Below are 18108 nucleotides of genomic sequence, written 5' to 3'. Positions count from 1 at the left end.
AATCATATATAATTATATAATAATATATAACTATTATATATACAATAAAATCATATATATAATTATATATATTTATATGTATTGTATGTAATATATATATATTTTTTGAGATGGAGTCTCGCTCTGTCACCCAGGCTGGAGTGCAGTAGTGTGATCTTGGCTCACTGCAACGTCTGCCTCCCAGTTTCAAGCAATTCTCCTGCCTCAGCCTCTGGTGTAACTGGATTACAGGTGTCCGCCACCACACCCAGCTAATTTTTGTATTTTTAGTAGAGACAAGGTTACACCACGTTGGCCAGGCTGGTCTTAAACTCCTGACCTCAAGTGATCTGCCCACCTTGGCCTCCCAAAGTGCTAAGGTTACAGGTGTGAGCTACCACACCTGGACAATTATATTTTTTTTCTACTTTTCAAAAACTATTATATATACATAAAATTTATATATGTATATATGTGAAAATTTATATAACCCCAGAGAAGAAAAAGTTATATATAACTTTGTAGTAATAGTTATGTAATAAAATATGTCATATTATATGTATGTATAAACAAGTGATTTCTATGATTATAAGGAATTTTTTTCTACATAACAACTATTAATACATGATCAAGAAAGTGGTGGTAACAATTTGAGCTGCAGGTGGAATACAGAAAGGCTGCCTTCTCAGGCCTTACCTTTGTCCACTCAGCCTCACTAAGCTTCTCTACCCAAACCTCCACACCTAGTTCTTGCCACTCCTGCAAAAAAGCACACCTAGACTTACATTCCAGCCTCCAGAATGCCTTTTCCCTAGATCTGGAACCTTGAAACAGATCTTTTGTTCCAAGCATTCCTGTACCTTTCTGTCTTTTACCTTTAGGGTCTATAAACCAAAGGTCAGCTGAAGGTCCTGAAAGTCACTGAACCTCATGGCCAGGTGCAGGGACGGCTCACACCTGTAATTCCAGTGCTTTGGAAGGCCAAGGTAGGCAGATCACCTGAGGTCAGGAGTTCGAGACTAGCCTGACCAACATGGTGAAACCCTGTCTCTACTAAAAATACAAAATTAGCCAGGCATGGTGGCACATGCCTATAATCCCAGCTACTTAGGAGGCTGAGGTAGGAGAATTGCTTAAACCCAGGAGGCAGAGGTTTCAGTGAGCCGAGATCGTGCCATTACACTCTAGCCTGGGCAACAAGAGTGAAACTCTGTCTCAAAAAAAAGAAAGAAAGTCACTGAACCTCAGAGGGAGAGGCCAGAATTTGAGCTTTGCCACTAACTGGTAGATGGCCATGGACAACCTGAATAACCTCTCTGGGCCTCAGTTTCCATATCTGCAAAAATCAGCCAGTGGTACCAGATGCTCGTTAGGTCCCTTTCCAGTTCCACATTCTTGTACTAATGTAATTTCCTGCTCATGGAAACCATCCACTACTAGAAAAGAACTTCCATGTTTGGTGTTCAATACAATGGGATGTTGCCCTTATTTCAAAAGTGGAGTAGCTGGAAAGATCAAGAAAAAATATAAAATTAGGAAACACATCTAATAAATCCCCAAAGACTTGTTAAATGACCACAAAAGAAAAAAAAAGCAAAACATTGCCTCTATTTTTGTAGACACACACACACACACACACACACATACACACACACACCACCCACACCCACATACACACATGCAGGAGTTTTTATTGAGAATGTAACTTCATTCATTTAACAGTCTGAAATAAGTAATGCCTCATCACACTTCTGGTAATGATGATTCTTTCAATTGTCTGCAATTCAAGTCTCAAGCTCTACCACTGACCAACTGGGCAACCTTAGCACCTTAGGACTTCACTTTCCTTGGTTGTAAAATTCAGAATTGGATCTCTTCTAATTCTAACAATCTAAACATTTTTAAAAAATCCTTTACGTCTTATAGGTATTTCATGTGAACCCCACAAAAATTATTCACAGCAGGAATTGTCTTTGTTATGTTATGGACAAGAAAGGAAGATGCAGAGGGTTCAATAACTTGCCCAAGGTCATCCCCAGGCTCTGGTTCTTAGGTTTTCTAACCCCATAGCTATGAAGAGCTTGCCTTTCATGTAGAAGGCTTTTTTAGGAAATATTTCCTCATAATTTTAAAGCTTTTCAGGCCTGTAGAAAAACTGAAAGAATAGTACAATAAGCTCCCCATATACTTAGATTCACCAGTTTGTAATTCACCAGTTATTAATATTTTGCCACAGTTGTTTTACTTGTCTTTTCTCTCATTATGTACATATTTGCAGTCTTTCTTCAACCATTTGAGAGCTAATTGCAGACATCCTGATGCCTCACGCTGGGTACTTAAGCATGTATCTCCTTAGAACAAAGATTTTATCCTTCACAACCACAGTATCATCATCTCACCAAGAAATTGAACATTAATACAGTAACAAAATAATGAGCAGTCAAATTGCCTCAGTTATCCCAAACCTGTTCCTCATAGCCTTTTCCCCCTTGGATGAAGACACCAATCAAGATTCATGCACTACATTTGGTTAACACATTTCTTTAGTCTCTTTCATATAGAATAAGCCCTTCCCCACCCCTTTTTTCTTTCTTCCTTGACGCTGACATCTTTGACCAGTCCAAACTAATTGTCCAACAACTGGATTTGCTTGCTTATTTCCTCATGATTAGAACACTGCCTCAACAGGGAATATTTGGGAGCCCACTTTCACAAAAAGTGACACAAATACCATCTTCCCAGCTAATGAGAAGACCTCCCCCAACACACACACACACACACACACACACACACACACACACACACGGACTCACCTTCAGTCAAGAAGGGACCAGGATGAACAGAAGAGCCTCTCAGAAAAAGCCATCTCAAGAATTTGGTGACTTAAAAGCAGAGGTTTTCAGATTGGACTGAGTAAGAAAACTTTCAGAACAACATATTGAGAAAACTGACAGAGAGGTGCCACCTCTTTATTTTGCCAAGGAAGAACATTTAAAAATAAACAAAAACTTACCACTTATTATAATTTCCCAAATCTATTATAATTTCATAAATAAAGGTCATTTTAACACCAAAAGCTACGAATAACAATCTGAGCAAAGGTTCAAAACAGGATAGTTTTTCAAAAGGGACAGTTGACAACTTTCTACTGCTCATATGCAGACACATCTCACCCGGTCCTTTTATTTCTCCTTTTGCTATGGACTGTGAAAACTGTCATGGAGGGGCACAAGAACTCTGAACCACTAACCTAAATGAAGCTCTCAGGAGCTAAATTACCAGTAATACTTGAAGGTGATCGCTGTGCTTTCCTTAATTCATCTGTCTTGTGTTAGCTGTGCAGTCTCTGGGAGAAAGGACAGGCAGGAGGCCTGGAGCACCTGTAGCAGGTCACTATGAGCCATATCACCTGCTGAACTCAGAGTCCCCTCACTCTGCGTTCTTACCTTCTCTGGAGCCTGGTGGCACAGCCCGAACAGTGTCTCGGGTCTGGGGACACTGGCCCCTTCTCAGCCTTGCTACCTCCTGGCTGCTGCTTTCCAACCTCCTGGCCAGATTCTCATTTTCTTGCCTCAGTCGCTTCTTCTCTTCCTCCAGAACTGACTTGTCTCGGAGGAGGTTGCTATAGGCAGTCTCCAACTCTCTGGTTTGGGTTTCCAGCTGGTCCCGCTCCTGCCTCAGGGTGCCCAGCTCCCTCTGCAGCCCCTCCTGGGTCTCCTGGGGCCTGGCAGCCTGGTCCAAGGTCAACTGGTGGAGGAGGCTCTCCAGGGAGCTGAGCCGAGCTTTGGTGGCCTCCAGGTCTAAGCGTTGGGTGCTGCTGTCTCTCTGTAGGTTATGGATGACTGACATGGCCTGGCTCTGCTCTGGGCAGCTGGATTCATTGGGACTGGCCACACTGAAGGTATACTGGCATCGGCCACTCTGGTCATTGGCCTTCCGGAGCTGAGCTGTCCTGGCCCCCACGTCCCACACCAGGCAGGCCAGAAGCAGCAGCTGGACAGCTGGCATCTCGGGCCCAAAGCTGCAGCAATGTGCACAGAAGAACCTTGGTGCAGAGGTTGGGTGAGGCTTCCTCTGGAAAGCTCTGCTGTGCTGAGAGGTGTCTGGATGGGTGGCCTTGCTGGCTCATGCCCGAGCTCCAGAGAGGTTTATATATACTGGGGAGCCAGCCCTTCATGGGGGAAGAGAGAGGTGGCCACGTGAGGCTGGGTGGGGCTGTGCACAGGGGGGTTGCCTTCACGCTGCCAGCAAGATTCTCAGAAAATAACCTTCCAGAAGTCTGTTTGCAGTTTCTTTTTAAAAAGAACATCCCAATTTATGCACCCACACCCCAGTAATAGTTCCTATATCTCTACCTGGTTTTATACACACACACACACACACACACACACACACACACACACACACACACACACACACACATATACACACACACTTACACCAGGACTACTGGTGTGCTGATTTCAACAAGGATATATTTCTAGTTTATATTTCCATTCACTCTGCAAACTCATTGAGGACCTGCACTGTGCCAGGCACTATGCTAGGAACTGGAGATCCAAACAAGTCCTTTAAGACATGTAGCAGGGACAGAGACATTTAAATAACAGCCAGAACTCAAGGACAGCACCCTACGAGGCTCCAGGGAGAGCATTCCTATAGAAGCGGCAGATTTCCCCCCTCACCCCTAGCTTTAAAACAACTGTGTATCTTTGGGAGAACTTTCTAATTTCAGTCTTGTATCTCAGGCACCAATGTCAATGTTAGCCTCTAAATCAGTTCTTACTCTGTGTGTGTGCATGTATATGTGTGTCTGTGTGTGTGTGCATGCCATGAACCTCATTGGTGAAATCTGGGGAACCCTTCTCAGAAAGATGTTTTCAAATATATAAAATATAGATTACAAAGGAAACAAATGATAATGAAATATAATTATCAAAATGTCAAAATTTTAAGCATATGTTTTATTAATACGTTAATTACAAGATCCAGCAGGAGGTCTAATTTCAAAGTAGTTTTGAGTATAAATATTTCACTTACAACGTATCTGCAACAACTGTAATGTAGTATAAAATGTCTGTCATTTCTATTGGTAATGACAAAATCACAGGTACTGTTATTACCACTTTGAGTTTATGGCTCTATTCACAATGGAATAAAATATTAAATTTAGTTAGAAGGTGGTAAAAACAAAAACGTAATTTTTTCCCCATTCAAATTCACAGGCTTTCTGGACTGTAGGTTAATAATCCCTGCTTTACATTAATAAACCCAAAGAGAAAAAACAAAAAGCAAATGGCAATAGCCAATAAATATACCAAAACTGTGGGAAGTAACTTTAAGCCCCTTTAATGATTGCATTTGAGCAACTTTATGTTGTTAATACTAATAAGAATATCAATACTTGTGAAGTAAACATTTCCAATCTGCCCTGGCAGACTCACCTCCAGAGTGGAGAAACACAGTTTGCTCTGAAGATTCTATTCTTATTTGATTGGTTCTGCAGTTAAGCCTGAACTTGAGACATTTACAAATGGGTGTCTGTTTACAGCTGACCAAAGGGTACTATTCTCATTTTCTGAATCAGATAGTAAACATCGCTGAAATGATTTTTCAAAAAACCAATCATATAGTCAGCAAGACCTAGGCTTGAATCTGTTTGGCTTTACTCTTAGAAATGTTTTCTTCCTGTTAAAAGAAACGAGATTGTCCTTGTGCTGCTAACTCCACAGAGAAAAAGAGTTCCTAATAAGGAGAAACGCAAGTAATCTTACAGCCTCCAGTTACTACCTTGTGACTTGCTCAGAATTACTCTGCTTGTAAAGGAAAAATACAGTATTAGAAATCAGGTCTCCTACTTCCCTTGAATTGATTTTTTCCCCCCGCAATATAGCCCTGCCTCCTAGAACCCAGGATCACGTGGCCTATAATCCCTGTGGTCAGTTCCCACTGCCCTTGAATGAATCTTTGTCTTTCTTGCCCATACACTATCCCTCTCTTTTTCTTCTCCTCCCCTGTGCTGCAGGTTACTCCGTGCTGTCAGCAGTCACTGCTGAGCTGTGTGGGTGCTGGTCAGGGTGAAAAGTTTAATAATCTCTGGCATTTTCCACTTGCTGTAGCCCAGTTTTTGAATGCCAGGCAAAAGCTACCACCAGTTAGTCTCTGCATTCTTTTTGGTTGTTGGCAAATGCCGTTGTATAAGCTTAGGGAAGGAAAATGTGGCTGTTGGGTTCATTGAGCTTTCCTGAAGCATTGTGGCTCTCGGTCCTGGAGTCTGATGTGATCAGTGAGGACTGATGGAGCACCCAGGTTCTGCCTGCCTTCCTGTCCCCCTCCACCTCCCCTGTGGCTCAGCTGCTCCAGCTCTGCCTCCTTCCCCTCTCAACATCCCCCTCACAGAGAATCACAGGGAAGTGTTCATAGAACACGAGAGCTGCAAGGGTCTTTGGGTCTTTACAGCAGAGAAGACTATGGCCCAGGGAAGGAGAGACACTTGCCCACGGTCGCACAGCCAACAAATGGCAGAACCAGAAAGAAAACCAAGTCTCCAGATTCCAAGGTTTTCGACCGTCTTGCATAAGCCAAGTCCACCACAGGGCTGAGTAGTTGCCCAGAAGACATGAAAGAAAAGACTCCAGTCACTTCTTCCGTGAATCAATGGCCTAGGAAATGAGCTGGCTTCCTATATGCCCATTAAATAAAGGCCTTCTTGAAGGAAAACCCATGCACACCCTGGAATTCTAACAGCTGACTTTTTGAAACTGTATCCCTTCATGAAGTAGACTTCTCCTCCTCCAAGCAGAGAAGAGAAAACGGCTCACAGGAAGCGACGGAAAACTCCCAGCCCCGTGAACAACACTGAACATCTGGGCAGCTTCAGCCTTGCCCTTTTCACCTTCCTGCCTCTCAGCACCCGCTCAGCCCCAGCGTCCCCACTCCCTGCAGTCCCCACCTCCTGGAATTCTCCTGGACTTGGAGGCCCCTTTCCCTCTGAGGAAACATTGTCCCCTCCAGATTCTCCGTTAGACTAGTTTCCCTCTCCATTTCCTTTCTGGAGCCTGGAGCCAAGGAGTCTCCAGCTCAGATGCACCAGGACGATTCACGGGAAGCGAGGCAGGCCAGCTGCAGCTCTGTGACTGATGTTGGAGGAGGAGGCTTGGAAGGCTCGGGCTTGGGGGCCTCCGGGCACGATGGAGGCAGCAGGGGGCGCTAGGGAGGTGGCATTGTTAAGGGATGCTGCACACAATTCTTCAAGGTGGTGTTTATTTCCCTTCTTTCAGCACTGGGTTTAAGTTGGCTGGCTGTTAGTTTTCTTCTGCACATCTTCCATGAGAAACTGTCACCTCCACGAAGGTAGGGCAGTGACTGCTTTGCTCACCATTTTGTCTCTGGTGTCTGGCGGATATAAGTACTCAATAAATTGTCAATGAATGCCTGGATGAATGAGTCACACAGAAATAGAAAGCAACAGGTCCCTAAAGAGTGATAACAAAACAACCAGTGGCACGGGCTGGCAGGTTGCTCAGGACACCCAGGACCCCGGGTGCTTGCAGGGCTCCCCCAGCTGGAGAGGAAACCTCTGCCGGGGGCTTCAAGGAGTCTCTGGGGTATGCCCTCCTCCCCTAAACACACACACAGATGGTCCCAAATGGAACTAGTTTATGTATACTTTTATTTCAGTAACGATGTGGAGGCTTACCACAAAACCATGGTGAATAAAATGGTAACTTAGCCTGAAAATGAAGATGAGGGAAGAAAGTGATGAGGACCAGTGGTCTGGGACTAGGCAGGCAGCTCATGGCACCATTCCCTATCCCGAGAATCCCTGAAATTATCACAGCTTTTGTCTGTTTCCCTGTTGGTTTAGTAAACCATTCAAGTTATTCCTTATTAAACACTGACCCTCGGCCGGTCACGGTGACTCATGCCTATAATCCCAGCACTTTAGGAGGCTGAGGGGGGTGGATCACCTGAGGTCGGGAGTTCAAGACCAGCCAGGCTAATATGGTGAAAACCCATCTCTACTAACAATACAAAAATTAGCCGGGCGTGCGCCTGTAGTCCCAGCTACTCGGGAGGCTGAGACAGGAGAATTGCTTGAACCTGGGAGGCGGAGGTTGCAGTGAGCTCATATGTAGAGCATACAGGTGGGTGGAAGACACAGACCCTCACCCCCACGGAGCTTCTGGCTGTAACATTGTGATGCAGAAGTCTAGAGTGGGGAGACTTCCTGTGGAGCGGGATGGGCTGCACAGGGGAGGTGGCATTTGTGATGGGACCTACTGACATGACACGTTAACAATGGTTGAGGCACTTGGGTTGTAGACTTGGTTGTAGGTCAGACACGTCGGGCCTGTGAGGGCCGTGACAGATCATTCTGAAAAAGTTAGGACGGGGACACGGTGATTTCTAATGATTTCTAACCTATCCAGAGCTGGGACACGGTATCCTTGTATGCCTGACCTTATAAAATTGTGACCCATGTCTAAACTGATTATGCATCGCATATTTGTTTTATACTTAAAATGGTTAAAATTCATGATCTTTCAAGAGTTTCTTAAGATTCCTTAAGAAAACTGGCCTTCCTAAAGGCAAATGCCTCAGGGTCCCTGCTGAGGGGCACTGCTGCTTTGAAGGCTCACAATGTTCTAGTTGCCTTTTAACCACGTCTTCTGTTTTGCTCTCAGTTTTTCATATTTCCCTTAAAAGTCCAGGCTTAGCCCAGTCAATTTGTGCGTTCCCTGGTATAGACGGGGAGGTGTTGCGAACATGGTCAACTGCCTTATCACCCTGTTATGGAAGCTTTCCCAGTCCCCATTTTCCTCCTGCATTTGGGGAATTTTGATTTTGCTGTTATTGTTATGTCCTTTGCTAACCTGACCTTCCTGAACTTGCCTCCCCAGAGTGATGCCATCTGGTTTTTAAAATAATAATCCACTTTGGGATCTGATCAGATCATGCTTTTGACGTTTTTCCCATTTTCCCATCAAGCTCACATGGAGGTCTCTTCCCAAGGAACAAATACTTAATTACCAATTTGGAAACATCTTTTTTCTGAGCTGTTTTCCTTATTCATTGACTTTTGGTCCTCATCATTTTTTCCTGAAATTAAAAACAAAGGGAAAAGTTTATTTTTCATCATTATTTGCTCTCCTGGCATTTTTCTTTGGACAAGTGCCCATCTCATTTCTGTTTCTTAGCTCCTGTTTGATGGATTTACCATATCGGATGTGATGTTTCCTGAAGAATAGCTTCTGTCAGGAGCAACATCTGTCACTAAAATAAGAGCAGACACAGCCTGGACATTTTGCTAACACGGATACTCCTTCTTCCTGATTCTTTATCGTCCTGCCAAAGACATACATCTGAATGGAGGCTATACAGTTTACAGGACACTTTCACATTGCTTATCTCATTTCATTTCACAATAGCCGTGAGGTAAACTGAACAAAGATCAGAATTCTTCCTTTTCAAGTGGAGAAACTGTGGATCAGAATAATTAACTGATTTATTTAAGGTCACATAGATAGTCCACATAGCTATGTGTGTGTGTGTGTGTGTGTGTGTATGTGTATATATATATAGATATATACACAAACTATATATATCTATACATACACATGCACATATATACTATATATATGAATATACATATATATATATATATATAGAGAGAGAGAGAGAGAGAGTCAGTCAACCTAAAATGAACTACAGAGTGACCAACTCCCCAAAACAAAGAGTTTATTCAGGAATAGCAAGGGATTGCGATTCGGGATATGTGTGCTATGGCAAACCCCTGGTGCCTCTGAGGGGTTTGGGCAAGGGGAAACTTTTAAAGGCAAAAAGGAGAAGTCCACCTAAACTGTTTTGAAACAAATACCATCGGCTACAGGGACTTATTGCAGGTGGTGGCGTTTGTTCATTGGTGGTACTGGCTATGGCTACAAAAGGGTCTTCATAGAAGTGGCTTAACAGGAAAGTTCAGTTGGAAAAGTCTTTTGTCGCAGTTCCTGTTATAGGGTATATGTGTGTGAGGGCCCTTTCTTCTTGGCCTCTTGACTCTTATTTTGTTTTTTGTTTGTTTGTTTGAGACGGAGTCTTGCTCTTTCGCCCAGCCTGGAGTGCAGTGGCGCGATCTCGGCTCACTGCAAGCTCCACCTCCCAGGTTCACACCATTCTCCTGCCTCAGCCTCCCAAGTAGCTGGGACTACAGGTGCCCATCACTGCGCCTGGCTAATTTTTTGTATTTTTAGTAGAGATGGGGTTTCACCGTGTTAGCCGGGATGGTCTCAATCTCCTGACCTCGTGATCCACCTGCCTCAGCCCCCAAAGTGCTGGAATTACAGGCGTGAGCCACCGCACCAGGCCTGTTGACTCTATTTTGTTAGGATTTGATATAGGTGACTCCATTTTGGTACTGACAATTTTCCCAGTAACTATATATATAGTTGATCATATAGCTGAAATACAGCCTTCTAATGCCATCTAATTTCTAAATTTTATGCTGTTGTAGGAAGGCCCTCAAGTATGAACTTTAGGCCAGGCACTGTGGCTCACGCCTGTAATCCCAGCACTTTGGGAGGCCAAGGTGGGTGGATCACCTGAGGTCAGGAGTTCGAGACCAGCCTGACCAACATTGTGAAACTCTGTCTTTACTAAAAATACAAAAATTAGCTGGGCGTGATGGCAAGCACCTGTAATCCCAGCTACTTGGGAGGCTGAGGCAGGAGAATCGTTTGAACCCTGGAGCCGGAGGTTGCAGTGAGCCAAGATGGTGCCACTGTACTCCAGCCTCGGTGACAGAGCAAGACTCCCATAAAAAAAAAAAAAAAAAGAATGAACTTTAGACTGGGCGTGGTGGCTCATGCCTGTAATCCTAGCACTTTGGGAGGTCAAGGTGGGTGGATCACCTGAGGTCAGGAGTTTGAGAGCAGCCTGGTCAACATGGCAAAATCCATCTCTACTAAAAATACAAAAATTAGCCAGACATGGTGGCGGGTGCCTGTAATCACAGCTACTCAGGAGGCTGAGGCAGGAGAATGATTTGAACCCAGGAGGCAGAGTTTGCAGTGAGCCGAGATCGCACCACTGCACTCCAGCCTGGGCGACAGCACGGACTCCGTCTCAAAAAAAAAATTTTTATGGAGGCTCTTCAGATATTTTTCTTTCACCCAATCTATTGACTAGCAACTTGACTAGATTTGCCCAAACATATGCAGGACATCTGCCTTGGGCTTGCCCTGTGGTGTGGGATTATGTGTCCTATGCTGTACAGGATCAGAGTGGAAACCATGAGCAGCTGTGGGGAGACCCGGTGCTGGTGGAGTCTTGGGCCAACCTGAGGGCAGCTATAGACTCATTCTGAGTCTTTGCGAAGGCTGCTGGCAGTAATCTCCTTTAGGTGCAGCACAGAGCTTCTCCCATCTTACTTCCAAGGTACAGAGTTTCTTTAGGGAAATGTTTCAAGTTTCTTTAGAGAAATGGGAAAGAGTGTGACGGGGGATGGAGGTTTAGTCCATTCTTGTATTACTATAAAGAAATGCCTGAGGCTGGATAATTCATAAAGAAAAGCTTAATTGGCTCACAGTTCTGTAGGCTGTACAGGAAGCATAGCGCCAGCCTCTACTTCTGGGGAGGCCTCAGGAGGCTTACACTCATGGCAGAAGGCAAAGAGGGAGCAGGAATGTCACATGGCTGGAGCAGGAGTGAGAGAGAGAGAGTGGGGTGGGGGGAGGTGCCACACACTTTTAAATGACCAGATCATGTGAGAACTCGCTATCCCTAAGATAGCATCAAGCCATGAGGGATCCACACCCATGACCCAAACACCTCCTTGTGTAATATAGTAAGTATTCTCCAAAACCAAAACAGAAACTGGCCTTTCAAAAAAGGTGAAGTCCACTATTCTCCCTGTCTCTTAGGACTGCAAAGTCTCACTCATCATGGTTCTTGTTGACAAGAAAATCCATACTCTATAAAATATTTGAAGAGATTTATTCTGAGCCAAATGTCAGTACCATGACCCATGACACAGCCTCAAGAGGTCCTGAGAACATGTGCCCAAGGTGGTTGAGTAACAGATTGGTTTTATACATTTTAGGGAGATAGAAGACATCAATCTATATGTGTGAGGTACACACTGGGTTAGCCCAGACCCAGTGGAGTAAGGGCTTTCAGGTTGTAGGTGGAGTTAAAAGATTTCCTGATTGGCAATTAGTTAAAAGAGTTAAGCTTTCCCTAAAGTTGAAGTCGGCAGAAAGAAATACTTGGGGTTAAGATAAGGGGGGTTGTGGAAGCCAAGGTTCTTGTTATAGATGAAGCCTCCATGTAGCAGGCTTCAGAGAAAATAGACAATAAATGTCTCTTTTCAGACCTTAAATGGTGCCAGCTTTAGTTAATCTCTTTGGGGGTTGGGAGGGCCTGGAAGGGGAAATACCTAGTTACATTAATTGAGATTCTTTACAGGTGCAAATAGTCATTTCGAAATATGGCAAAGAAACATATTTTGGGGTAAAATATTTTGATTTCCTTCTTTATCTGTCATGTGATGCTATACCAGAGTCAGGTTGGATTTTGGTATCTTGTTGTTAAAGAGTTCATTTGGTCGGTCTTAAGAACTGTTTTAATGTTAATGTTGGTCAATTGTGTCTAAATTCTAAAGGGAGGAGGGTATAATAAAGCATGTCTGACTCCTCCTTCCCGTGGTTTGAACTAGTTTTTCAGGTTTCTTTGGAATCTCCATCGTCCCGTTCAGCCAGTTGTGGGGCTTAGAATTTTATTTTTGGTTTACTGAATGTTTCTCGGCATCAACTTCATTCTCCACTTCACCAATATCTAGCTGCTGACTTCAGCTGTAGTCCCTGATGGCCACCCCAGTCCTGAGCCTACCTCCCCGCATGTGACCTTTCAGCTCATTTCCTCTGTTAACTGACTCAGCCTCTGTGTCTCCCAAACCCCTTCTTAGAAGAGAGCTGATTGGCTGAGCTCCTTCTTTCAAGTGACCATACCAGCAGGAAGTTGTCCAGTAGGCAACTGAAGCACTGCCCTGGGACAGAAACTCAACTTTGATGCATGAAATTATGTTTTATGGAGGGGGATGAGGGCCGGTTTAGAGCAGAAAGATCTATGGGCAAAGAAGAATCCCTTAGAAGGAGATGTGGGTAGGCAAAGGATAATCAGCAACTGTAGTTCAGTGCCTAAAAGTAATCTGTTCCTCACTATGTTTAGGCGGTATGTTTCTTACCATGGAGGTAAAAAGTGTGGGACATTCAATAACATGCTTGGGCCTTCTGTGTGCCTGACACTGTGCTAGGCATGGAAAAGATATTTCCAAGGTCATGGTAAAGGTTATGGGGTGAAAAGAGATAAAGGGAAGACGGAGACAACTTCCTGATGACTTGGGCTTCGCTTCTCACTCACATATAGGAAAAATAATAGTGTACATGGTGACCATATAGCAATAGCATAGGGAAAATAGGTTTTTATGTTTTTTTTTTTTTTCTGGGGCTCTCCTTACCATTTACACTTTTCTATGAGAAAATGCTTTTCATGGCTTATGTCAAAAAAGAAAAATATACTTCTTTCTCAAATGCACTCAAAGACTATATTTGCAGGGGCTGATGGGAGAAGAAAAGATGAACAGTCCTTCCGTTTGGGCAGGTGTTAGAGCCTGGAGTCTTTATTGCCCAGGTCATGCGTGAATATACATTTTTTTTCTTTTCTGTCCTTTTTTTTTTCTTTTGAGATAGAGTTTCACTCTTGTTGCCCAGGCTGGTATGCAATGGTGCGATTTCGGCTCACTGCAACCTCTGCCTCCCAAGTTCAAGTGATTATCCTGCCTCAGCCTCCCAAGTAGCTGGGATTACAGGCATGCACCACTGCATCTGGCTCATTTTGTATTTTTAGTAGAGATAGAGTTTCTCCATGTGGCCAGGCTGGTTTTGAACCCCTGACCTCGGGTAATCCACCCACCTCAGCCTCCCAAAGTGCTGGGATTACAGGCATGAGCCATGTCCGGCCATAAATTTTTTCAATTGATACATATTAAAAGCCTAACAGGTATTCCAGAGCGGTTCTGTAAAATATTTTGATGTTTACAATAGCTTCTCATACATTAAAAGTTTATAAATTACTGACCAAGCATAATCCACTTGCTATCTTTGGTATGGAATCAAGACTATTTTCAATCTATCATTATTTAAGTGGTCAGTACTCGGAGAGGTAGTCAGAGGCTCAGAGAGTGCCATGTGGAAGAGTAATGTGTTGGAAAGTGTTCCTAGCCAGAAATGTGGACTGGTTTTGGGAGTGTGAAGACATACAAGCAAAACCTTTTGGCTTTTGGAAAAGTTCACAAATAGATAAAATATTGCTTTACCTTATTGAATAGTTCCTTGTTCCTAAAACATATGTTCACATGTGAAGACACATATAATATCTATCATTCTTTCAAACACCCAACTATATGGTTCATATTTTCTCCACGTTACTGTTAAGGAAATTCAGGTTCTACATCTCAAAGAAAAATGTTGGTAACTATAGGAGCTGGGTATGAACCCAACTTTTTCCCAGGGCCTGGGCTCTCTGAGCAACTGGTTAGTTCTTCTGATTCGACTGAAGTTAAGTAAACTTACCAGTAGATAATACTTCATTGTGACACGTATTATTAAAGGGAGGGATTTCATGACTGGAACATTTTCATCTATTCATTTCCTTTCTGAGTTCTTTAATTCCACAGAGAACAGAAAATCTCTTCCCTGCAGATCAGTTAAATCCATGTAACAGATTTCAGTAAGCATGACTCAAAGGATTTTTAATTAAGAAAGCATTACAATATAATTTGTTTTTGAAGACGGAACTGTGATCTCCCACTAGCAAAATTAAATGATGAGAGACAGCCAAAGAGGCAAGCACACACACTCACTCTAAGTCAGCAGTTTGGCTTTACGTGAGAACAGTGTGTCCTTTAAAAAATCCAGTTCGGGTAGGTTAGATCCAATTCTCAGGGCAGGGGAGGGGATCGTGTCAACAGAAAGAGCTATCTTCTCTGTGGCTCTTTGGCCTATGTAAAAGTGAAATAACATCCGATGTGGAAAATCAGGAGATGTCTTCATGTCAGTGGCCCCTGAGCATCCTCCTGGGAACTGTGTGCGTTGCAGATTATCTGTGGTTATAGTTCTGGTCCAGCTAGCTCCCTACCAAGCTCCTCGTCTCCCAGAATCTAGCCAGCCTGTGCTCAGGAAATTCAGAATAATTTTTGCTATTAGCACCAGCAAGACTGAATTGAAAAGGTAAATCTGCTAAAAACAAACAAATAAACAAAGAACATAATGTGACCCAAGTTAAATATAACTTTGGATTCAATTTTTAAAAATAGTTTATATGCTTTTCTCTCACTGCAGCATTTAGTGTTGATTCCGCACTCTTTCAGGCATCTTGCTTCCCTCTTGTTGCAGCAACACTGTCATTCCTGGGTCTCCGGTCACTCCTCTGATTGCTCGTCCTCTGTCTTAGCTGACTTCTTTTCTTCTTACTAATCCACATCTGTGGGTGCCCTAGTGCTCTTTCTACAGATCCCTCCTTTTCTCACAATGTATGCAATTGCTTGAGAGCTCATCCGTGGTATCCAGCCTCCAAGTTGGCTCTCAGAGATCCCACGCCCTGGCACTCACACTCTTCTGTGAGTCTCTTCCCACATCACACCAGGATTGGTCTGTATGACCAATGGCACTGGCAGAAGCGACAGCATGCCACTTCTGGGATTAGATTAGAGAAGACTGTGGCTTCCTTCTTGGGCTGCGCAGGCTTTTCTCCCTATGATGGATCACTCACTGGAGGGGAAGCCACATTGTAAACAGCCCATGGAAAGGCCCTCCTGATAAGGAACCAAGGCCTCCTGTCAACAGTAGCACGAGTGAGCTTGGAAGTGGCCCCTGCAGCCCAGGTACCTTGACTGTAACCTCATGAGAGACCCTGGGCCACAACCACCCAGCTATGCTGCTGCAGGTCTCCTGGCCTGTAGACCTTGTGAGGTAGTGAATGCTTGTTGTTTTAATCTGCTAAGTTTGGGGTGTAACCTGTTATGTAGGAATAGATAAAACATCACCTATTCTCATGTCATCCACTACAACCGCCGAATTTAATTTTCTGGCTTTAGATTCTTCACTTGCATTCCAATCCAGGATTCAACACCGTCTGAATGTCCTGCTCAACACAAAGCCAATATCTTCTTCTCAGATCATCTCCCATCCCCAACAGCTCTATTTACATCCTTTCCAAACCCACTTCTCCTCTCACGTACCCTACCTCCTTTAATGGCATTATCTTACCCCTGGTCATAGAGCTAGTGTCGTTGACTTGCCTCTCCTTTGCCCTCATGTATAAGCAGCTGCTGAGTTTGGATGTTTTTGCCTTCAGAATGTCTCCCAGCATTTCCTACCTCAAGCACATTTCTCCCCCAGCCTCCCAGAGGCTCTCCTCAGTTCTGCTGTCTGCTGTCAGGCTAATCTTCTCCATGCCCTGCTTTCCCTCTCAGTTGTCTGCTTAAAAAACCCAATAGGGTGGATCCCTATTATTTAGAGAATGGAATCCTAACCCTGGTTCATTGAAAGGCATCTGGCCTCAAAGTCAGAAGACCTAGCTGTGAGTCACAGCTCTGCCACTTGGGTAAGCTGGAGAACCTTAATCTATTTACCCTTTCTGAATCTCATTTTTTTCTGTCTGTGAGAGGGGTCATAATCACCTCACTGTTTACCACATAGGGTTGTTAGAGGGTTCAAATGAGAGAATGAATGCAAAATCACTACTCCAATCGCTACTTGAGGCACTTATCACCATCACCACCTCCACCCCCACCATGTAATTAGAAGCTTGGAAAGGATAATAAGATTCCCTGCAACAACAGCCTTGACTCCAAACGAGCCCATCTTCCTCGTGCTGCTCTCCAGCTTCTCAGTTTCCTCCCGCTGCTGGTGCCTACTTACTCTTCAGAGTTCAGCTCAGTCTTTTTTCAATGCATCGAAAGTTTTATTTTATTTTATTTTTTTTGAGACTGAGTCTTGCTCTGTTGCCAAGGCTGGAGTGCAGTGGCACAATCTCTGCTCACTACAACCTCTGCCTCCCAGGTTCAAGTGATTCTCCTGCCTTAGCCTCCCAAGTAGCTGGGACTACAGGCATGTGCCACCACACCTGGCTAATTTTTGTATTTTTAATAAAGGTGGGTTTTTACCATGTTTGCCAGGCTGGTCTCAAACTCCTGACCTCAGGTGATCTGCCCGCCTTGCCCTCCCAAAGTGCTGGGAGACCCTGGGCATAAGCCACCATGCCTGGCCCAAAGTTGTTTTTTTAATGACTTATTTTTTTCAGTGAAGTCAAAGGCTTCAACACACACTCCGTCTTTGTTCTTAAAGATGGTGGCAGACACCTCTCAACTTGCTCTTGAATCATTTTTCATGCATCAGTCTTCTCAACAAGATTGCAAGTTGCAATGAACTTTATATTTTGGGTGGTAATTATTTCTTACCATGCATTGCATTGTGCTGTGTACTTTATGTGCATTATGCGTTTTAACCTCACTGCAGTCCTGCAAGGCAGATGTTTCTATCTCTAGCTTATTGGTGAGAAAGCTGAGTTTCAGAGATGACAAGAAATTTGCCCAAGGTCACACACCTAGAAAGTTGCGGAGCCAAGATTTGAACAGATGACACCCTGGCTCATGACCTCATGCACGTCTTCTATGCCACATGCTTTCCTTGCTCCTGCACCTTGGTCAGGTGAATATTACGGACTCCTTAGTCATTGACATTGGCTATGTGTATGTGGCCAAAGCCAAAGTGGAGGATATGACCAGAGAAAAATAAATTGAAGGAGAAAAAGAAATAAAAAGTAATATCTATGGGATATTATTTATTTTAGATGGAAAAAACTTAAAGTGTTTATATGCTAGAGGGAAAGGGCCAACAGAGCAAAAGAGGTGCAAGTTATGACGCTAATAATAGCTGACATTTATTAGGCACATCCATGTGCCAGGAGCCATGCTGAGCACTTTACCAGGATTACTTCACTAATCTTTCATAACACTCTTATAAAGTAGGTACTATTATTATCATAATATTTTACAGATGAGAAAGTGAT

The 18108-nt window shown here is 43.8% G+C and overlaps 1 protein-coding gene across 1 annotated transcript in view; it reads right to left on the bottom strand.

Moving 5' to 3' along the window:
* The window catches only part of MYOC (myocilin), an 18235-nt gene extending 14129 nt beyond the window's left edge, over nucleotides 1-4106 (bottom strand). Inside the window, exon 1 of the mRNA XM_032160988.2 lies at nucleotides 3426-4106. Coding sequence (XP_032016879.1) covers nucleotides 3426-3987 — 562 coding nt within the window. The 5' untranslated portion in view covers nucleotides 3988-4106. The remainder of the gene's footprint in view (nucleotides 1-3425) is intronic.
* Nucleotides 4107-18108: the final 14002 nt, after the last annotated feature.

Source organism: Hylobates moloch, unplaced genomic scaffold (genome assembly GCF_009828535.3).
Source record: "Hylobates moloch isolate HMO894 unplaced genomic scaffold, HMol_V3 SCAFFOLD_8, whole genome shotgun sequence".
NCBI lineage: Eukaryota > Metazoa > Chordata > Mammalia > Primates > Hylobatidae > Hylobates > Hylobates moloch.
The sequence above is the reverse complement of the archived record's forward strand: the minus strand, read 5'-3'. Positions and strand labels throughout refer to the sequence as shown.